Below are 22,417 nucleotides of genomic sequence, written 5' to 3'. Positions count from 1 at the left end.
TTCACTACAAGGAATTTATACAGGCATCTCATGTTTCACTCACCAAAAACCTCCTGTAATATTCCAATGGTTCCACAGTTCTAGAACAAATAGAAAGAGAAATTCAAATGCAAGCTCCTGAGTAGGCAAGAGACAGCAAAAAAAAAAAAAAAAAAGATCAGCAAGCACAAACCCACAACAATAAATAATCTTGGAATCAAGATGCCTCACAAAACTGCTTAGCAATATAGTTGCAGAACAATGAGGAAACTCTAAACTAATATAAAACAAAGATGTTTTCCTACATTCAGTTCCAAAATGCTTCTTCCATACAAGGAACCTGCCTGCACATACACTTAACAAAAACTGCTAGCTTTCACTTCAGTAATCCTATTAGCTTTAAATCTAAAGAAGTGTTCAGTGACAGAAGGGTGTAGAATGTCTTTCAAGGAATGCAGAAAGGAAAATCTTACTACAGTGTGTGAAATATCTGTTAGTTCGAGGACTGCATTCAGATGTAGAAAATGGTATAAAAACTTTTAATTATTCAGTTTTTCTTAGAACATTTGAGAAAATATAAAATTACAAAATATGCTTCATGCAGTACTTCAGACGAGAAATAATTATTGCTTACTAACTATACACTACTAACAGTATTTGTGTATTAGCATTTTAAGCAGGAATCAATAAAGTAAACAAAAGCTTTTATAAAAAATCTTGCTAATATTTAAACAAAGCATTCACAGTTTTGTTATAAGAGTGCTTCGGGGGAGGGGGGAGGTGGAAAACAGATAAAGGAAACAGGCAAGTTTTCCAAATGCAAACTAGCATACACAGGCATCACAAACATAATGGCAAGCAAGAACTGGCTCCTGTTGGCTCCACATATGTTGGTCCTGTACTACCGGATTGTAAGCCCAACGCAAGGTCTGTTGTCTTCCAATTCATGTAACAGGACTTGCTAAACCTTGTTTGACACATTTAAGACATAAATACAGAGGAATCAAGGATGCTGAGACAGACTACCCAAAGAAGTTGTGGATGGTCCGTGCCTGGAAATGTTCAAGGCCAGGCTGGATGGGTCTCTGAGCAACCTGGTCTAGTGAAAGGTGTCCCTGCCTACGGCAGAGTGGTTGGAACTGGATGATGTTTGAAAATCCCCTCTGACCCAAACAATTTTATTATTCTAAAACGAGTAGCTATAAATGGGAAGCCATTGAATTCCCTACAGTCTGAACTTCCTTATAATGCTATCAGCTGTGTCAGGGGAAGTTTAGGTTGGGTAGTAGGAAAAGGTTTGTCACCTAGAGGGTGTTTGGGCACTGAAACTGGAACTTCCCCAGGGCATAGGTCACAGCATCAAAATTGCCAGAGTCCAAGAAGTGCTTGGACAACGCTCTAAGGCACATGGTGTGACTCCTGGCGCTGTCCTGCACAGGGCCACGAGCTGGACTCGGTGATCTCTAAGGATCCAACTCGGGATGCTCTGCGATTCTGATCCCAGGTAGCTCCGGGCCTCACTGAGCTCCGCTTTTTGGCCTTTTTCCGGCTGGCCAAACCCCGCTCGCTCAGCCTTTCCCGCACACGTCGGGGCTCCGCAGCCCCCGCAGCACCGACCGCATCCCCACAAGACGCGCCGATCCCGCTCCCCTCGCGCGCCGCCGCGGCAGAACAGGATAAAGGCCTCGGGGGTCCCTGCGGGGCCTCGGGCGCGGGCAGGGGCGGCGGGGCGCGGGCGGGACGCGCTGCGCGGCTCCGGCGGGACCGCGGCCGCCGGGCCCAGCACTTACTTGAAAGCCGCGGCCATGGCGGCGCCGTCCCCGCCCCGGATGTGGCGCCCCCTGGCGGCCCGCCCTCCCGGCCGGCTCCGCGGGCGGACCGGCGGCGGCAGCGGCAGGGGCGGCGATGGGAGCGGCGGCGCTGCCGCGCCCTGACCGCCGGGGGGCGCCCGCGGCTCCCAGCGGCACCCGGCGGGCGGCGCGGCCGCTTCCGCGTCCCTGTCGCGGAGCGCTGGGGCCCCGCGGCTGCCGCGGGCGATGGCGCTGCCGCCGCTCCCGTCCCTGCCCCTGTCCCTGCCCGCAGCCGCGCTGGCGCTGGCGGCCCTCGCCGCCTTCCTCTTCGTCCTGGTGAGAGCCGCGCACCGCGGGCACGGCGGGCCCGGGGGGCTCCGCGGCGGCGGCGGTGCGCGAGGCCGCCCTGTGCCCGCCCCCCGGTGCGGGGCAGAGGCGCTGCCCGGGGTCCCGGCCCTGCCCAGGGCTCCCGCGGCCCCGCCGCGCCCCGCAGGCGGCAGGGCCGGCCCGGGCTGGGCGGCAGCAGCCGGCAGGGCTGCGCTCGTGCGGGGGTTGTGCGGGAGACGCGTTGGGGCAAGGCGTGGGCAGCCGCGCCCGGCAGAGGGGACCGAGACGGAGCATTTCAGCCTTGCAGCACGTCTTGGGAAATGTCCTGGTAACGCCTTCGCGTTAACCATTTGGGAAGCGGCTGTGTTTCTGTGTATCTAAAATGCCGTGCGAGACTGAGAAGTTCGACCCCCGGGAAAGCGAAATTCTGCTGCTTGTCCACAGTGCCACGTATGCATCCTGCCCAGGGAGGTGGTGGAGCCACCGTCCCAGGAGGTGTTTGAGGAGAGACTGGACGTACGTGTGCACTCAGTGCCGTGGTCTAGTTAACGTGGTGGTTTTGGGGCATGGATTGGTCTCGGTGATATCAAAGGTTTTTTCCAACCTAATTGATTTAGTGATTCTGTGTAAGGTGCCACCAAGTAAAAGTGCTCCAGAACCCAAGTTCTACCACTTTATTTTAGCCATGCATAAAGCAATCAGAGCCTCGGTTTTGCATGCACGTATGGCTGGCTGGTCATGAGCAATGCCATTGATTTCAGTGGCTTGGTGGGGGATCAGAGGTGGCGCCTGCTTGTGTGCTCAGGGTTACTTGGGGAAGGGGCTTGGACGACAACTTTGGAGGCATCTGGATGCTTTGCAGTCAAAAACAGCAAGAAGCCAATGATGCTGACAGTGATCAGAGTGGGAGTAACCATGCCATTCATGAGAGGTTTTTGGACCTGTGTGATTTAGTCAGTGGATGAAATTCCACCATTGACCCACCTGTTACTGAAATATACTTGGTTACCAGGGTAATCATGTATATTTCAGTAATGAGGTAGCACATTTAACAGCTAGGTAAACTTCTAATAAAATGCTCCACAATTTTTCTCGTTTCTTTTTCATCACAGACTTGTGCAATTGCTCATGTAACTGCCAAAACAATGCCACACGAAGACACTGAATGCAGGAAAGGTTCTGCACCAAATATACGTGATCCTGCTACAAGAGAACTCTCTGTCGTTGTGCCTTCATACAATGAGGAAGACCGGTGTAAGATTTTTCTTGTTTTGAGGAAAAGAAGAAAATCTATCTGTTGTTACTGTAATAATGCAGAGGTCAGTTGTGTTAGCAGTAGATTCTGGCAGGCCAGATTATGTATCAGATTTTGGACACAGTTTCCAGAAAACAGTCCAAGTCCATTGAATTTCAAAATTAAGGAATTGTGTAACTTGATTTCTACTGCTAAAAATAGCACTTGTAAGAATCCTCTTTATTTTAATGATCCCCAGAAGAATGGCTGTTCATTTCCCCTGTAAATGCTGCAAGTCAAGAAGTAGAAAAATACTTTTAAAATTGATTTGAGAGCTTCCCACTCTTTAAACAACAGCAGCAGCTTCAGACAAGCAGAAAAATGGATGGTCTCACAGGTTTGTGTTTGACTTGGCCATAGATAGGAGTACCTGATACTGAGTGAAGGCTTTTAGATGTGATAGAAATAATCAAGCTCTAAAGCTGATGTGGCAGTACACATGCCAACAGGTTCCTTAAATAAAGTCAGTGCTGGTTTGCAGGGTCAGTCATGAAGACCAATTTTTTTTTTCCTTTATTGTTGTATAGAGAATTACATACTTCAAAATGAAAAGTTGGTTCCTCAGAAAAAATGTTTTTATCCTTTTTATCACGTGTGTGATTTTCATCAGTGTTTTTTCTGCAGTCATAAAGGACAGCACTTAGAGTTGCAGCTGCTAAGCTTTTTTACTGAAGGTAGTGCTGTATGAAAGAGTTGATTTGCTCAGCTTCGCTTTGTGGTTGTTTTCAGCTTGCTTGTGCAGGTGCTTGTGGTGCTCTTCCTGTTATAATCTACTAACCTAACCTCCTCCACCTTTTCTCTAGTACCTCTTATGATGGACGAAGCTTTGGATTATCTAGAAAAAAGACAGGTATTCTTGCATTCAAAATTCTTTTTTTTTTCTGTGTATTGTGTATAACAAGTCAGTGATCAAGTCACTTTGTTATGTTAGTGTACATTAGAACAGTAATACCTGGCCGCTTATAAGTAATGCTTCTGTTTCTTATCAGTTATTTTTAGATCAAGTGCCAGAAAGGATTTTTAAATTAAGTAAAAATTTAATATACTATTATAGGATGAAAAAATCTTCGTATGCATGAAATCTGTCCAAGACAGAGCTAAGGATTAACCATGCATTTAACTTTCTAAACTAAATCCTGGTTTGTTCCAACGAGTTTCTTAAGCATCTGTTCTGCATTAGGGTTTGTTCTCTGCATAAGAAGCTCGTTGTAAAAGTTTGTGGATTTTGTTTTGGTTTGTTTTTCTTAACAGTGATGTTCTTCTGAGCTTTCATCTTCTACAATAAATTGATTTCTCAGTTCTAGATGGTAGCATGACAAACCAATGTAATTGTACATGCATCAAATGCGACAAAATTCTTTAATTATCCCATCTTAACAAATTTTCTGCATTATATTAGTGTCTGTTGGCAGCCATGAACAACTGCTAGGGAGAAAAAAGTAATGATGTTTGAAAGTCCTACTGCCTACTTAAGAAATTGGATGAAATGCATTTTTTCTGCTTTTATTTTCAAGAAACGAGATCCTTCATTCACTTATGAAGTGATAGTGGTTAATGATGGTAGTAAAGATCAAACTGCAAAGGTAAGAAAAAGAAGTGTCTTCCCAAGCAATCAGAGGCATGGATTTTTGTTTGGATTTTTGTATATTTGTGGGATATAACAATGTTTCACGTTTATATTTTGGTGCTTGAAGCAGTTGACAATTGAAGTTCACATTTCTGATTACTTTCTGTCATTTTCGTATATGCATCGTGGATGTCACATATGCACATGAATACACATATAATTCTTTTGCAAGTTCTAGTTTTCTTGATTGGCAACTGTGATAGCCATTTTCCTGCAGCTGAGATTCTAAGAATTCTAATCCTAACTTCAAGAAATTTTGCATTAAATACTCCACATGTGCATAGCGATGATGTGAATATGAATTCGAGGAAGCTAAAAAATCTTTTTAAATATCCCATTCATACTGTGATTGGCAAAACAGCTGACACAGTTCTTTCCCACACCCTTCATGGGATTGTTCATTTAAAAATCGACGTGCCAGTAGTAGTATTTTCAAAATAGTTCTGTGTTCTTCTGCTTCAACTTTGGTGCATGTCACTGGCAAGGAAGGCCAGCCAGCTTGCGGTGGTTTTTTCCTACTGCTTGGAAGGTGTTTGAGGTAGCTACTAAAATGCATATTGCTTTTTGATTTTCTGTCCTTAAGTTTGTCCATTAAGGATTGCTCATATATATATGTGACTTCTGTGCATTCTTTCTGCCATCTCTTTCAACTGAGCATACAATGGCTGCTGGCCTCTGGACTTGAAAGGACTCAAGACAACCGTTAGAAAAAATTAGGAGAAAACTCAAGCTTTCTTTTCCCACAACATGTACTAAAATGTGCAGATCCTTACAGTGTGAATGGGATTTTAGATCAATGTGAATTTTTCTTCAAACCCACAAATAGCAGCAAGACATGTGAGAAATAGGTAGCTGTCACAGAAAATTCTATTTCTTTTATTAACTATTGGTGTTAATAGAAAAGGTCTGTAATAGTATGATAGAAATTAAATTAGGATTGAGTTTTTTGGAGGTGGGAGGATGGGGATTGAAATTGCTTAGGGAAATATCCTGTTCTTATTGAACATTACTTAGTTTCTTCAGTCTTCTTGTTTTGACTGTGAACTGTTTTTTATTTTCCCAAACAGACTGCAGCGAACACTGGCAATGTATTGTGCCGACTGAAGTGGTTATAGCTCTGTGCTATTAATTTATTTTCTTTTGGAGGGTGAGCAAATGTAAACTTCTCCCTTGGTTCCTGGTTTTGTTTTATGCTGGCTTTTTGTGTATCTGTCAGGTTGCAAAGGAGTACTGCAAGAAATATGGAAGTGACAAAGTGCGAGTGATATCTTTGGAAAAAAATCAAGGGAAAGGGGGAGCAGTCAGGACGGTAATTAATACTTTCATCTCCTTCTCTGTTTGAACTACCTGTGCCCAAATATACAGAAGATAGAGCTGTTCTGACATTTTGAATTTAACGCATTAACAAAATGATTATGAGAAAACTGAGTACAGATTCTATAAATTAAAGCAAAAACTTTTTTCAAAATAAGTTTATTTTAGGTCTTGGTAGCAGTGTTGTCTTTCCAGAAAGATCAGTAGCAAAGACATTTTTTTAATATGAGAATTCAAAGTGGAAAAAAATGCTTGAATTTCATATTCATGTTCTACTTAGAAATAGGCTTGCATTTATAAAAGCCAACCAAAATAAACCAACCAAAACTGTTACAGATTAAATTTCAGGTTTTGTAGACAAAATAGAGCCGAAGTTGCAAACTTTGCTCTCCAGGTCATAGCTGTGGTTTTTAAGATTGCTGATAAACAAGCATTCATCCAGCAAAGTTTATGTTTACTGCAGCCCACTGCTATCACCCACATTCAATAGTCAAAACAGCACAATTTATGCTTTCACATAGACATTATTATAAAGTGAACTTGTTCTAAAAATAAAATAGCCGTTACACATTTAGAAGGAACATTTTATTCCTGTGATGAATGACACTTTGCTTTTCTGAAAAAGGGTGGTATCATCTGTGGCTTGTCAGTGATGTGTCTTTATCTGTATTTTCAGCTCTATCTTTAATATGTCAATTTATTTTTTAAGAAAAATGAGTAACTATAGGAAATGGAGAGAACATATGGAACTGTTTTGAGGTTATTCCAAGAGAAGGAGAGCAATTTTCTGTGTGATACACTTTTGTAATGCATAGTATAGAGTGAATGTGTGTACAACTACTTCCTTGACAGGCTTTTCCAAATGCTCACATGCTTGGTTGTGACAGTACTTTTGTCAAACCCACTGCTAATTGTTTTTCAGTGATACTGTAACTTGAGACTTAATCTTAAATTAGTTTTGAGAAATAGCTCTTGAATTTTCTTGAAACAGTGTTAGGAAAAACTCGCACTACATCCTGCTTTCCTTTGCTCACATGACAAAGAAAAGCCATCCAGTGCAGTGGCAGCTGCTAATCACTGCTTCTTAGTGCTCCCCTCTAGAGCTGACTTTTAGATTTAGATTTTTAGTAGCAGCTTACTGACTTTTAGATTTAGGTTTGTAAAGCTTTTAGTTTGCAAGCTTTTCCTGAGAGAGATTGTTAGCCTTTCGTGTTCATGCATTGTCTGTCACTGTGGACACCTCAGTGTGAAGTCCCTAGATGTTATTAGACTATAAATAAGTAATTTATTGTTAGTAGCAGAATATTAATATACCTGTTGTGTAGAATCTGTGAGCTATCACTGTCTTGTTACTACATTAGGTTTTTGCAGTGTCTTGCACCTAGCTTTCAACAAGTAATTGATTTCAAATGTGTTCATTTTTTTACTGACTATTTTCATTGCAGGGTGTCTTTAGTTCTCGAGGGAAAAAGATTCTTATGGCTGATGCAGATGGAGCTACAAAATTTGCAGATATTGAAAAAGTAGAAGAAGGTCTCAACAATCTCCGGCCATGGCCTGTGAGTATAAATTCTCATGCTTTTACTTTAATACACATGCATACTTCAATACACAAGATTGGCTTTTGTAATTCTCTTCAACTTTTTTGAGATCCAGGTGAAGATGTAGTTGTAAGTCTGAAAACTTAAGTGTAAGGTTAGAAACCTCAAGAATGGGCTGTCAGAAGGAGCTTCCAATGGAGTTCTGACCTCCTTTGCATCCGTTGTGTCTACTTCAAGGCAGTACAGAATGTTCTATTTGCTGTTTATGCTTCCTTCAAATTGTTTGAAGTTGTTCTGTTCTGTATAAATACCATGTGGTGCCTACTTAGTTTTCTTTGTTAACTGTTTTGTTTTTTCATTTTATCTGATGTCATCCTATATACCTTTAAGGGTGCATCTTAATTCCACCCTCTTTTATACAGGTTTTCTTTTCTCAGGGTCCTTAGTTTAATGACAGTATTTGGAAGAACTTTTATTGTAAACAAAAATTCAGAAACCTGTGGAACAAGAACACCTCCCTGCATAGTCATTCTCTTTTGTGAGCTTGACTTGAAAGAACCGAGGTTTATTTTCTGCTTAAAGGCAGATGAGTGAGGTACTTGTAGCAGGTTTCCCAGAGTGCCAGAAGGGATGTGCAGCCTTCCAGCCAGAGCTGCAGGGGATGTAGCTGTGGAAGGGGTCACAGTCTGCAAGTGCAGGAGCACAAGTGCGGGACCCGATGCGCAGCGTGTGGCCCTGATGCTTTTCTCTACCAGGGTGGCAGCAGCTGCTGGTTCTCCAGCATTGGCCTCACACTCTCAAATAGAGTAGATTTGAGAGATTTCATGTGAGAAATAGTAGTGCAAGAATAATGTTAAACTTTTTGTTCTGATCATGTTGATTTGAGATTATATTTTTGGCTGATACCATGGCATTTTATTTGTTTGAAGATACATCGGTGCAACAAGTACCTTATTCTGTTATCCCTTCCATTGTGCAATATTTAAGGAAAATGTACATTTTAACAGAATTTAGTTCTTAGGAATTCTATGTGCTTATCTGTGCTGTTAAACACATTTGTCATATGTGTCCAGTAAACAATGTAAGCTAAACCAGACCTGAATAAATTGAGGCAATTTGTATGCATCATGTGCAAATTGTAATAAACTTCATATTGTCTCTTTATTGTAGAAGACTGGTTTACACTCAAAACCTAGCAGTACAAGAAATGCAGCTACAGGAAGCAGAAAAGTATACTGCTTTGAAGTTTTTTATTTTACAGTTGTCAACACAAGGTTCTACTGATTCAAAAAAAATTTGTTTAAGTAATAACTCTTTGAATTCCTGTACAGAAGGAGATGGCGATTTCCTGTGGTTCTAGAGCTCATCTGGAGAAGGACTCAATAGCAAAGGTTTGTTTCCATTTCCTGCTGTGTACTAATACCCAAATATTTCCATTATTTGTTTCTGCTCTACAGATTTTGCAATCAGATAATCAATATTTGTAAAAGAATGGAAGCTAAAAGTAAGAAAAAGCTTATCATAAGTGCAGGATGTGCTCCATCATATACAAAGGATGTGTTCTAGATTTCAGGCACTTTGAACTCATTTCAGTTAGTGTTCCAATTTATGGATTTATTTTTTATTGTTAAGAACATCTCACAAGCAGAGCTTCTAAACCCTGAAAGAATTACTAGCTAGTAACCAGTACTAGGGCTGGAATGGAAGGCAGCTGATGAGTTCATTATTACTGATTTCCTTCCAGTGCAAGAACTTGGCCTGCAGATCTTGAAACCTGTGTAAAATGAGTTAGGGACAATTAGCAGCCAGCTGTTTGAAGAGTACCTCTTTTCATGGGAAAGTGGTTTCAGTTTTCTGTATTACTCCTAGTAAAATTTTTGAGTTTTGAACACACAGTACTGTTCTGTGTGTGACTCTTGTGTAATAAACAGTGATGCACAGGCACATGGCCTTATCTTGCATCTGATTTTCTGATGTCTTGGCAGGCAGTAATTGACAAAGCACAGGCATGGAACTTGTATTGCAGCAGACACATTGCTGGGCTCGTTTTTTTCAGTGTCATTGGATGTGCTCATCATGGTGAATGTTTGCAAGAGTAAGCTTTGTTTATACTGATGTTTAGTACTTGAAATTATTCAAAAATACATACACAACTACTAAAATAGTTACAGAAGCTCAAAAGAAGTTACACTGGTAATGTCCAGCCTCTGGTAGATCTGTAGTTTTTTCTCCTGGTTTATCGGATAGTATTGGAGTGGTTCACTCGAAAGAGATCTTGCAAATACTGCTGCATGTATATTAGCATCCAAACAAAAAAAAAGAAACAAACAAACAAAAAAAAACCCCTTCATCAGTATCAGAAACTAGGAACTACTACAGGGGAGCCTAGAAAAAGTATTTCATTGCATGGTCAAGTACTGAATGTGGGCACTTTTTTCAGTGCATTCATACTTCTTTTCATCTTTGAAGCTCTTGCTACATTAAGGAGAGGAATTGGAACAGGACTTTCATCTTTTAATACAAAAGTACAATTTTTAGGACGTGTCCATCCTTTGCTTCCTGTTTTTCCCCATATTTCTGATTTTTTAACAGAGGAATCACAAACTGGTTAGGTAGTACTGATTTGCTTGAACTGTGTAGCCCATTTTGTTTCATCACCCAGCTGTCCCTAGACTGGAATAGAAAGACTACATTTACTATAGTGGAAAAAGACTGTTGTATAGTGCAGTAGGTATAAAAAAATTGCAGAGCAATCTTTTAGATGTTAGGATTTCTCTCTGGACTTACTGGCATCTAAAACAGTAGAATGAAGCTGTGATAAGCAGCTGTATTGAATTTATTAACATCAGAATTTCACCCTTGTGTTCAGTCTCAATACATCAAGAATTCTGGTCTGCTTCCAGAATTGTTAACGTCCTTTAATGAATCTATACTATGACTTGCATAAATAGTCTTAGGAGTGATAAACATAACCCAGGAACTCCTCTTTGTGTAGTAAGTGCACAGTTTGACTGTCTGACAGTCATGCAGCCTCCTAGCACTTCCCTTTTGGTACTAGTGTGAGCCTTATGTTCTTGGTCACAGAGCCAAAAGAGCCAAAGAAGCTACACCAGATCCACCATAAACCTGGGGCAGGATCATTTTTCAGAAGGCAGAAGTGATTAATTTGGTTTTCCTTAATCAAAGGCTATTACGTAATAAGCCAAGCATTTTCTCATTTTTCAAGTGAGATTCTAAGTTGTTGGCTTTAAAGGCATCTCTTATTACCCAGAGATACTTAACAGTTGAATTGTTGGCTCCTAAAGATTTTACATGATATGTGGCTTGCAGTCATAGATACAATCACTTAAACAGAGCTTGAGAATGGCAGTGAGTTCAGAAGCAATTTGTGGCTCAGAGTTCTAGTTGTTTAGGAACTGTCTTGAATAAAAGACTAAGGGGTACCTCTGCAAATCCAGGCTCCAGCCTCTGGAGTCTGTGGACAAACTTACCTGTATGATTCATGCCAAGAACACAAGTGTAACCAAAGAGTAGTTTGGGAACGTTCTTCAAAAATATAAAATACATCTGTGAAAGCAAAAGAACAAAAGACATGACTGTAACATTACTGGAAATATAAAATGAGATCTTGCACATAAGCCTTTACTTTAGACCTAGTTTTCACTTGGTCCATCATATACTTCCAAAGAATCATGCAGTAGATACTATGGCTGTACCACTAGTTATTTAAAATCCAGGTGCAGGTTCCTGCTCTAGTTAGTAAAGCATAATCCAGAGTGAAAAACTGCTCTGAACTGGGGAGAGCAGAAAAAGGGACTTGGATTCCTCCTATCCTAGACCATACACGTGCCTGGCAAGTCTTTCCCTAGATCAAAATCTTTCCCTTTCAGCTAAAATTTTGTTTGACTGTAACAACTGGTAAGTTCTGTTTTCATTCCAGTGCAAAATACAACCAGTTTACAAACTTTGAAAGCTATCACAAAACAGGGTTACTGTCGTGTAAGACAGCTCTCTTCAAGCACTTCACTCATCACTCCAATGAAACCATCTAACATCTTGCCTTTGTCCACAGCGCTCTTACTTTCGAACTCTCCTCATGTATGGCTTCCACTTCCTGGTGTGGTTTCTCTGTGTCAAAGAGATCCGGGACACACAGTGCGGATTTAAACTTCTAACCAGAGAAGCTGCCTTGCAGACTTTCTCAAACCTTCACATAGAACGCTGGTAAATTGTTCCTTTTTTGGTTGCTAGGTTTCTTTTATAATTGAACATGGGTTTGAAAAAGTAATTTCAGTATTGCAGCTACAGCGAAGCATGTGATGTCTGGGTATAAATCCCAGCTGCTGAGTTTAGCCATTATAGTACTGCCTGCATGGCAGCTTCGATTTCTTGTTACGTTAAAGTATCCTGGTAATCACTAGAAATTCTATATTCCTATTAAGATACATTTTAGGAAAATAGTTGGGTATTTAATTTTATTCTTTATTTAATTTTATTCTCTTTTCTCAAAAGAGTTATGTAATCCTAGGTAGGATATTTTGGTTTTGTGTTGTCAGAGGAAATGGTAATTGATTAGGAAGGAAGAAAGGGAAAAAAAAAGAGGGAAAAGGCCTCAAGCAACAGAAAATCCTAGTAATTCTTCCTTATTCAGCTCCAGAAAAAATTTCAAACAGACAATTTTTCATTGTGCTGTAATCCACTCCCTATTTCTGAGAGTCCTCTCTCCTTTTGCAGAAATGAGCCATGCAAGCAGTGTAAGAAATGGAGAAAAGCTGTTATTGTGATAAGGGAAGTTGAGAGTTACTAATCCTATTCAAAACTTTTATCTGTCTTATTTTTTATACATTATAATTCAGTACTGCTTAACCAAAATATTTTAAGTAAAATCAATATCTGATAGATATTTAGAATTGCTGAGGACTCTAAAGTGAAAGCAAATGCCTATTCTTTACTTATTTTCTAGCTAAAGTGTTTTATAAGAGGACTACTGATAGATTAATTTAAGACAATAAAAAATTTTGCATAGTCTTTTAATTAGTTTAGAGCTCCTTTAGTTGTAATTTAGCTAGAACAGTTCCCATATGTGAGTGATACAGCCATGACTGCTGTTATGGGACTGAAACACTGTTTTCACACAAATACCATAATTTCTGTACATTTTCTATGCCTCAGTTGTTGCTAAAAGGGATAGTTTAATTAGGTATAATCAAACCTTTTCAAACTGTTGTCTTCAATCAAGAAAATCGCGCACGGGCTACCGCTTGCTTGACAGGGAGCAGAACTCTTGAACAATGTTCCTGTACACAAACATGTGCAATCCTACAGTCCTAGTCAATTCCAATGTGTACAGTTTTAGGTTGACCTTTGACAGCTACACTTCTCCTCCAGACTGCAATTGCAAAGGTCATGTTTGGGCGCACGAATCTGGTGTGGAATGTAGAGCTACTGTTGCATTGAATCTGTAACTGAGGAGAAACAGACAGAAAATCACTTTCCCACCCAAGTGGTTTGCTTGTTGCTCTAAAGGAAACTGTAGCTGAGGCAGAAGTATGATTTGAGCTGCTACCTCCAAACCCAGTCTTGATCTATAAAATTCTGTAAATTTCAGGGATTTTCTAAATACAAGGTTAAAAATATATGTGAGGCCCAGAAGTGCACATCTCAAAATTGCCTTATTTAACTTCACTTTTTAAATTAAGCACTTAAAGAAGAAAACTGAAAGAAATAAATGAGGATAATCAGTTTCAGCTGTAAAAATGCAATCTTAAATTTTATTGTTTTTTGCAATTGCACTTATTGGTTATATAAAGTGTTTTCTAGATAAAATCTTAACAAGCTTTCTTCTGCTGCTTCAATTATCTAGCACTAAAGAAATGAAAAAGTAATTGTGCTGTACCCCATTACCCAGCAATAGAAGCAATGAAAAAGGGATATTGCTAACATTTTACAGTAATTATATTGTTGGTGTGGAACATACCAGATCTTCATGTCTTAGTTCCATGTGCCTTGTATATGCCTCTAGAAAATGAGCCTACTATTCTTGCTCTTCTATCTACAGTAATCCATAAACTAATCCCCTGTCTGTTTTCTTATTTATCTGAAATGTCCTGGTTAGTGATGAAGAATGCTTGTTTTGTGTCAAGAAAAGAACAACTCAAATTCTTCCAAGAAAGAAGTTCTTCCAATAATTCCGAGTCACAAGTTTGCCTAAAAACGGCTATAGGTTTTTTGGGGTTTTAAAATTTGGTTTAATTCTGCTCAAACTGGCAATGTATTTTCTGGTTTTATGCTCATCTGTCAATCAACAGTCTCTTCATTTCCATATTTATTGGCTAATTTAAACCAAATCTGAGAGAACAGTAGAGATTTCAAAATGAAAAGCTGTGGCAAAGTTTGTGGAAAATGAAACCCTCTTAGAGAGAGAAACTCAGATTATTGTCACTGCTGAAGAAAAAAACCCTATAATAAGGTCTAGAAGGTTACTTACCAGTTCCACAGCTAGTCATTGAGCATGTGTAACTAGAAGATAGCATGTCAGTGCACAAAACAAAGTACTGTCCCTTTCCCAGTTAATATTTATAAGATCTGGAAATAAACTGGGAGATGGGGAGGTATAAGTATGTGGGGAGAGTGCATATATTCAGGGAAATGATAGTCCTAAGTGAAATGTCAGTGTTTTACAAACAATTGGGATAATTGCAGTTGGAAATTATATAGGGATATCAAACATTCATCCCATAGACCTCCCATTAGATTTCTTTGTATATAATTTTGTAAGAATCTGAAACAACTCAATACTGGAAACTTCTTATTTTAAACAAATCTGGCCCCTGATATCTTTCCATTGTGTAACATGTGTGTAAAAAGGCAAATAAAAACTGGTTAGACATTGTGCCATGGAGGTTCTGTACATATCATGAGTACAGAGACAGAAGAGTAAGAAATAGTAGTTGGTATTGTATTTCTGCTGACCTGGAACAATGTGGAGCCCCCCGCTGGGTCACAGCAACTTGTTTATATTGAGACCATCAGCAAGGGGTAGCAGAGACACCACTATCTTGGCACTGGATTAGAGGCTCTGAAATGTGGGTTTATTTCTGCTTCTGCATCACTACAGTGGGGCTACTTGACATCCAAGGAAGTTATTTGATTCTCTTTGAATCTTAAAATGCCACAAGTGGGGTGCAGCTCTGTTAGGTACTGGAGTGTTCAGTGCAGTGTGGTCTGTGCTCAGATGTTCTGGGAATAATGGAGGAGAGTGCTGGAGAATATTCAAGGAACAAGCAGCATTTAATAGGATAAAAACCATCTGAGCTAAGCACCCTGGTCCTTGAGTCTGCCAAGGGCTCCCCAGCTGCTGCACTGGAACACGTGGTGAGCTGCTGAAGGGAATGAACACCAGGCTTCTGCAAAAACCAAATCATCTGTCCTGTCTGCTCAAGCTTAGTCAGACTTGGATTTGTGGGGGTGCTACAGTGCTAGGTGAATTCTTATGGAGCACATGACAAATTATTTAGATTAAAATTGATGCATGACATGTTTACTCATGAAGTCAATATAAAATTACTATCAAATCAGCTATCTAATAATTCCCGCCTGTTTAGACCCTCACTTCTTTATGCTTTCTCCATGTTTTTCCCATTCCAGTGGACATTGATGTGAATATCACCTTTTGCATATTAAAAATACTAGAAAACAGACCAGATTTTTCTTCTTACTGTGCTGAATTTGATTTATAGATGCTTATATTTAGAAAATCTTGAAACTGAAGCATACAAGGGAAAAGTACAGTTTTATCATTATGGCAATAAGGATCACGTAACACTTTTTAAAGAGAGACCAAGATACTTCCTAGAATATTTTTTTAATCTAACCCTGAATTTTAGAAAGCATTTGAAAATTAATAGATTCTGCGAACTGTTTATGTATTTGATATTAGGAAATAATGCTTACATCCTAAACTAGCTTTTTTTTGTGAGTGTTCTCATTGTCTTTTTTGTTTAACTATCCTTTGGCTGTGTATATATGAATATAAACGAAACATTCTTGAAATTTACTTTCTAAATAGCAGAGTTTTGACATTAGTTTGAAATGAGAGCAACCTTTTGAACAGAGAGCATATGCTTTGTGTTTTAGATTCTGAATCTGATTACACAACTAATCTGTTTTGCAGAAATGGATGGAGCACATTTTTTAATTTAAAACTTAAAAGAAAATTAAAAGAGATATTATAAAAACATAACAGAGACAGCTGGAATTACTTCAGGCTACAAAAGAAGGTCTAGTTCTGCATCTACAGTCTTGACCTGAGAAATGTAACTGTTCGTGTTAAGTTTTGATGCGTAGGAGAAATACTGGAAAATTAAATGGTCTCACTGGCCAAGTTTTCCTATCCTAAATTTGGTCATTGATTTCTTCTGACAACAAAAAAAATGGTGGATTTTCTTCCAGACAGAAAATGTCTATCCCTAGGAGAACTAGACATAGCAAATATTGTCCTTAGTGATAAAAGGAGGGGAAATTCAAAATGTAGTTCTAGTCCTGGTTTGGTTGACATATTTTTGTGAAGTGGCAATTTATAATGGCATTGTACAAGCCAGCAGATCACTGAACAGATCAAATTGTGGCTATTACTTTTGTCTATAAAATTTGCCTTGTGTGCTGAACAAGCCATGCTGTTTCACATATAAAACTGTAAAGAGCAATATAAAAAAATGTTTGTTTCTCCAGTTTGTCACTAATCTCTAAATATGAGTTTTTATATAAAAATTCAGAAAAATAAGCATTCATATTGCTACAGGGATTTTTTTCCATTTCTGTGCCATTATAGACCAACACAAGCAGTGGAATTAAATGGTTTTTTCCTGGTTTTGTTCAGAGCAAGTAGAATTGTTTATGAGTGTCTAGTCAATGCAAAAATATTTTTGCTGTTTTAACTGTGTCTGTTTTGTCTTGTTAAAAGTCCTGCTCTTGGCTGACATGTGGACTTTCAAAAGCCCCAGTTTAGCTAGGGCAGTGCTGGCAGTCTAGCCCACTTGGCATCATGTTTCATTGTTAGACCTCTGACCACTGGCAGTCTTCGTTGCCTGTAGGAGTTCACTGGAAAAACATATCTTGGGTGTACAAAACTCGTAAATTCCAATTAAAATGTTATAACTGAAGGCCTGATTTTGTTTTCTGAAACACATAATACTGGACCAGAAAAAAAGAGTCCTAGTGCAATTTTAAAATACGGAATAATTTTTCAGGATAGATATTTTATAAGTTCAAGCATCTTACGGATTCAGTTTAAAAGCACTGAATTCAACTAAACCCCTACAACTTGGTGTTCAAATGAATTTTAGCCAGCATTGTCTTAAATTGTAACTTAACCAAAACACAACCATGTGGAGAATTTTTTCTTTACTTTGCATTCCATGTTTGTGGTAATTGAGCCACTATTAGAAATAGATGGGGAAATCATTCACACTATATATTTTTGGGTATCTAACTCTGGGTACTTAGATTGGAGCCTGAATTCTTTCAGGCTGGAGCCAAACTTGGTATTCTGAGCTGTGTGTCCCCCTGCCAAGAGGCAGCAGAATTCAGTACATGGTGTGAATAATACCTTGCTGTTTCTAGGAGTGGTTCTGTCACATGTTGACTGCTCACAAATGGCTTTGTGGCAAATTGCATGAATTGTGCTTACCAGCTCATCCACTGGTGTGGCTTCGATCTCCTCTAGGGTAGGCTCCATCTAACATACCCATGCTTAATCCTGGCTGTGGAAGCTTCTGTATGGTTCTCCTGTACCATCTGGATCTGGTGGTCTGCAGTATGGGTGTAGTGTAATGCTGTCAGTGTATTGAACATACTGTGGTCTGTATTCCCTAACTATTCTGGTATACTGAAAGGTGGTGGGGAAAAGGGAAGAAAAATGATAACCCAGTGGTATTCTACTGAAGTCATTCTCCTTTCAGCCTTGAATAGTTTTGTTTTTTTTTTAATTTCAGGATATGTTCACTCTTACCCAAATGGCAACCACATGTAACAATATTAGTGTTCAACCTGATTAATTCCTGTGCTTTTAATCTTTTTCTTTGAGCCCTGTAGTTCACAGAACTATTTAATGTTGTTGTTCTGTGATGTATGTGCTGACATTCCAGTAATCAGTTGTCCACAGGAATTACTGCAAATAACTATTAGTTCACTAGGCTAATAGTTTATGTAATACTTTTAGAGCAGCTCATATAGTCTAATTCATCAGACAATTATTCTGCATCTCTTAAGATTTTTAGTCATTTAAATAGTAAGTATCACAAAATTAGATTTCGTCTTAATACACATGATTCATAAACAATCAAAGGTGAATACATTGGGGTTTTGGCTTACAAACGTAAAATGTCAGCAAAAAAATTAAATAATATCTCTTCAGTAGAAGAGACCATGGAGTGATTAATAAAATAATATTTAACTGTCACGTAAAGAAAGCAGTGAAATGACAAGGCTCCTTGGAGCAGACTTAGTTCACTGAGGTAAAAAATAATTTATTCTTGTAACTTTTTTGCTGACAGTGAGAAGGCCCGTGTCCTAATCAAAATCAGATTTACAAAGTAGCTCTAAATTCCCTATACACAATAGCTGTAGTCTCTGTAGATAACATCTGTCTGTGCTGCCTTTGCTTATTTTAATGCTGTCCCGTGTGGAATCAGTGGCTCTCCTGTCACAAACACAGAGAGCATGAGTTCAGGTTGGTGCATGTGTGTCTGTGATTCCAGCAGCAAGCCAGTGTGCTGTGGTCTGTACTCCAGTGGGAACTTACCTGTGTCTGTCAGACCTACAGGCACATTTCAAAGTGGGCTGTTGTTGTTGTTGCGCTCATTCATAGTTTTACAGAAATGCACTGCTTAAAAGGAGAGGGTGGCTTGGAGTAGAAGGAAATAACATCTGAACTTGGCAAGCAACCTGCTAAAGTGTGTCTTCTTCCTGCTCTTGATCACCTTGTCTGTTCCTTTCCATCTTTTCTCTGGTGTTAAATGGAATTACCAAAGACATGAATTCAAGCAACGCTTTAAGCATGAATTTTCTTTTTTTTATTGCTTACATTTCCTCCAGTAGCAAAAGATTTTCTTGCATTTCAAAGGAAAACTATCTTGGACTTACCAACGAGAATTTAAGGCAAATCACCAGAATCTTCTTAATTGTGTTTTGTGTTCAACCCTGTCAATAGTAGCTACCAGCAGCTTCATGTGCTGATTTCTAAGCAACCATTAAAAGCTGCTGAACTACTGGTTGAATATCAAAAGTCTGGTGTGTCACAGGTAGAAGGCCTACCTGAGAATGCAGTTGCAGGAATGAAATACACAGACAGTTCTCTGTGCAGAGAACTGAGAGGATTAAGGTGTGTTCTGGACAAACTGAGCAGGGAGGAGCACCTGACAGTAGGATCACTGCCCCAATTCATTTTGCTGTACAACCTGCAAAAAATTGAGCCAACAGAAAAGACAAGTCTCAAGAGAGGTTTTGTGTTTTGCATTAAGGGGTCACTAAAGTACAGCTGTTGTTTGGATTCTGTTGTGCATGGTAACATAAATAATGTCTCACTTCTATGCTGCTACCTTGAGTTCCTTGACTGAGAAAGTAAAAGGAGAACCCATCAGATCAGCATAAAGCCACAGCAAGTAGATGTCCCCTTTGATGAAACTACTAGAGATGTGGAGTGACGCTGTACATTTGACTGCTTGGTGTTTATGGTCTTCAAAAATGTTTAAACTGTGGCAGAATGAAAAGCAAGCAGTGGGCTGAACACAGAGTGATCTATACCTTCAAAAACAGAGCACAGTGAAGTATTGTTATTGTTGTCTGTATGTGGGCTGTGTTCTGAGATGTTTAGTCAGGAAAATTAATTTCCCTTCCATGTGTATCTGACCCATAGAGCAATGGTATCAACTGCATAACTGAACAATCATTTAATTAACTTTTGCACTGTCTTTCTTCTGGGAGTATGTGTGACTATATTTGGTATTTCCTGTTCTTCTTCAGGGCGTTTGACGTGGAACTTCTTTATATAGCCCAGCGCTTGAAAATACCTATAGCAGAAGTTGCTGTCAACTGGACTGAAATAGAAGGTAGGGAAATTGTTCATGTTCTTATAAGGTTCCTTACATGTCAATCCAGAATAACAGATCCAAGGTTATTGCCATACTTACCCAGTTTTGATAGCATGCAGCCTTTTTTCCATAAAAATTTTGCATTTCATGTCCTTGCCAGCCTTCTGCCATGGCTTGGTACAGAAAGACTAGGTGAAGGGGTAGCACAGGAGAGAAACTCTGTGCTCCCACTGGAGACAAAAGTAGGGAATTACACTGCTAGGACAAAAACTGCTTTGGTATGTCCTCTTGCTGTGATGTGTTAATAAATTAGTGCAACTGTAAAACCCTGTGCAGGGAGTCTAACCATCATCACTTATTGGTTCAATTCCATTTCACCATGTCTTGTCTTCCAAAATCTTAAGATGTGATACTCTTTCATACCTGTAGGGAGGTCTCTGCCACTGAGTTACTGGGAAGTATAGCTCCATGCATATTTCTTCAGTGCAGAGCCAGCTTAATAGTTACTGGTTACTGCTTGCTTCGGCTCACTTACCCCCCATCAAATGCAGTTCCTCTATTTTTTTCCCTTTTCATGTCTTTATCTTTTTTTTAATCGGAATCTCTCCTCCTCAGCACAACCCCCAAACAACAGAAATGATAATGAACTGCAGTGATGATGAAAGGTGGAATCAGAGAATGTCCTGAGCCAACTTCACTTGCAATGTTTCCTTTCAGTGCAGTTCCACATGTACTTTGCACCTAACCCAAATGTTAGCAGAGATTATAGAAGGCTTGGTTTTGTAGTGTGGGTTCCTTGCCTTGCCTGAAGATTGGCACCTTCATATTATTGTTGTAAGACAAGGTGGCAGTCCTCTTCTCCAAAGTTGCTAGATAAATCATTTGCTTAATTGTTGATGTTCAGGTTCCTATTTACTTGAACAAAGCCTTGTCACAGAGAACACTGTGCATTTTGTCACATACATGGAATTACTGTGCTGCTTGCAAACTAGAGTCTCCCACCTATGGCATAATGTAATTTCTATAAAGCAAGAGCTTTCAAAATGTAAGTTTTTTATTAATGTTGAGATCTAGGTTGTGGGGCTGAGTGTGCTGAGAATGCAGAGGTTCATGACTGCTTAAATGTGTGTCTTGCCAGTGCTCATTTTTTTCTAACAATGTCATTCTGATTTTCTTCTTCATTAATCACAGGTTCTAAGTTAGTTCCCTTTTGGAGCTGGCTGCAGATGGGCAGGGATCTTCTTTTTATACGACTGCGATATATGACTGGTGCCTGGAAGCTTGAAGCAAAAAAATGTAATTAGGTTATTTACATTTTCCAAATATATTATTATGCTTAATGGAACACGAGAACAGTTTCAATCAAGTGAAGTGGTGGTGAAAGCTGAGATAATTCTTCATTGCTCCTGTTGTATGTTTCATTTTTGCAGCATGTATGTGTTTTGTAAGATTGTCAGCAGAGAATTTGTACATTTTGAAAAAAGAAAGCATTTCCAAAAAGATTTTCTTACGTGGTAATCAGGTTTTTATTTTATTAAATACTAGCTTTAACATGTCTTATAAATTCATTCAAATAAATATATCTGCTTTTGTCTCATCATACATCTGGAATCTCCTTTTGCATATTAAAAAGAGGCACTCTGTTCTACATTGTGCATTGTTTTGTTGTGAATGACCATAACCATTTGTTTCTGTTATATCTGGAAATTTTAGGCCATATTGCAACTTGGAGTTACCATTCATGGTTCACACTGCTGCATGTTTAGATTCAATGTTATGGAAAACATTAATGGATTTTACTGAGTTATAACAGTAATGTTCATAGAGTTGTTCTCAGGACTTTCAGTAGTCCCTTGACATTCCAAACGTTTTTGTCTGAAGCTGAAATAGTTTTCGTGATATAAAACTGCAGATCTTTTCCAGACTGTAGAAGGTCCAAGAAGAAAGCACATACAATTTTAAAATGTCTTTTATAAATATGTTTTGTTCATACATACTTATTACTGTGTGCTCAAGGCTAGGAGTCCTTGGCATCTACAGATCTGTAGTGAAAAGGGTATGGAAAGCTCAGAGCATGCAGGAGTGAGACCCAGTGTACGCTGGGGACCTGTGCATTAGTAATGCCAGTCTGGTGTTGTCACACTTCAAATGAGATCAGAGATGGAGGGAGGGGTCTTGGCACTTTCATACTAATGTCACTCTGTGATACAGTACAGAACAGTTTCATTTGTGCTTTCAAAGTAGCTGTGAATTGCCAACAAACTAAGCCAATCTGTCTCTCTGAAACTTGTACAAATTTGAAGAACTTTAAAGAATGAACGGTGTATGGTTGTACTTTCACATGTGAATTTACTGGTGATTTTTCTTACTTTTCTGTAATACTGACTTGAGTTTTGCTTCTGTTAGGGTTACCTCAGTTTTCTATAAAGCGCTGGAATAAATTCTCAAAAAATATA

General features: G+C 39.3%; 2 protein-coding genes across 7 annotated transcripts in view; one reads left to right on the top strand and one right to left on the bottom strand.

The window, feature by feature from the left end:
- The window catches only part of EXOSC8 (exosome component 8), a 9,645-nt gene extending 7,817 nt beyond the window's left edge, over window positions 1–1,828 (bottom strand). For 2 of the 4 annotated variants that reach the window (XM_048295127.1, XM_048295128.1), the window contains exons 1-2: window positions 1,770–1,828; window positions 44–80 (exon numbers count right to left, since the gene is read on the bottom strand). In XM_048295127.1, coding sequence (XP_048151084.1) covers window positions 44–80; window positions 1,770–1,786 — 54 coding nt within the window. In that variant the 5' untranslated portion in view covers window positions 1,787–1,828. Of the gene's footprint in view, window positions 1–43; window positions 81–1,283; window positions 1,419–1,769 lie in introns of those variants that run through there. The other 2 variants (XM_048295125.1, XM_048295126.1) reach the window with 1 other exon arrangement.
- ALG5 (ALG5 dolichyl-phosphate beta-glucosyltransferase) lies at window positions 1,404–22,417 on the top strand. Of its 3 annotated transcripts, none has more exons than XM_048295124.1 (10): window positions 1,404–1,483; window positions 3,209–3,350; window positions 4,194–4,240; window positions 4,905–4,973; window positions 6,234–6,326; window positions 7,777–7,890; window positions 9,204–9,263; window positions 11,945–12,096; window positions 19,894–19,979; window positions 21,153–22,417. In XM_048295124.1, the coding sequence occupies exons 2-10, from the start codon at window positions 3,242–3,244 to the stop codon at window positions 21,263–21,265; spliced, it is 843 nt and encodes a 280-aa protein (XP_048151081.1). In that variant the 5' UTR covers window positions 1,404–1,483; window positions 3,209–3,241; the 3' UTR covers window positions 21,266–22,417. The 3 variants fall into 3 exon arrangements, with proteins under 3 accessions (XP_048151081.1, XP_048151079.1, XP_048151080.1); XM_048295122.1 differs by lacking the exon at window positions 1,404–1,483 and adding an exon at window positions 1,969–2,105; XM_048295123.1 differs by lacking the exon at window positions 1,404–1,483 and adding an exon at window positions 2,341–2,612.

Source organism: Corvus hawaiiensis, chromosome 2 (genome assembly GCF_020740725.1).
Source record: "Corvus hawaiiensis isolate bCorHaw1 chromosome 2, bCorHaw1.pri.cur, whole genome shotgun sequence".
Lineage (NCBI taxonomy): Eukaryota > Metazoa > Chordata > Aves > Passeriformes > Corvidae > Corvus > Corvus hawaiiensis.
Note: the sequence above shows the minus strand (reverse complement) of the source record. Positions and strands in the feature narration are given on the sequence as shown.

Coding starts and splice junctions, on each gene's coding strand:
- ALG5 (XM_048295122.1), top strand. CDS start 2,016: ATGGCGCTGCCGCCGCTCCCGTCCCTGCCCCTGTCCCTGCCCGCAGCC. Junction 2,106..3,208: donor CCGCCTTCCTCTTCGTCCTG/GTGAGAGCCGCG, acceptor TTTTCATCACAG/ACTTGTGCAATTGCTCATGT. Junction 19,980..21,152: donor CAACTGGACTGAAATAGAAG/GTAGGGAAATTG, acceptor CATTAATCACAG/GTTCTAAGTTAGTTCCCTTT.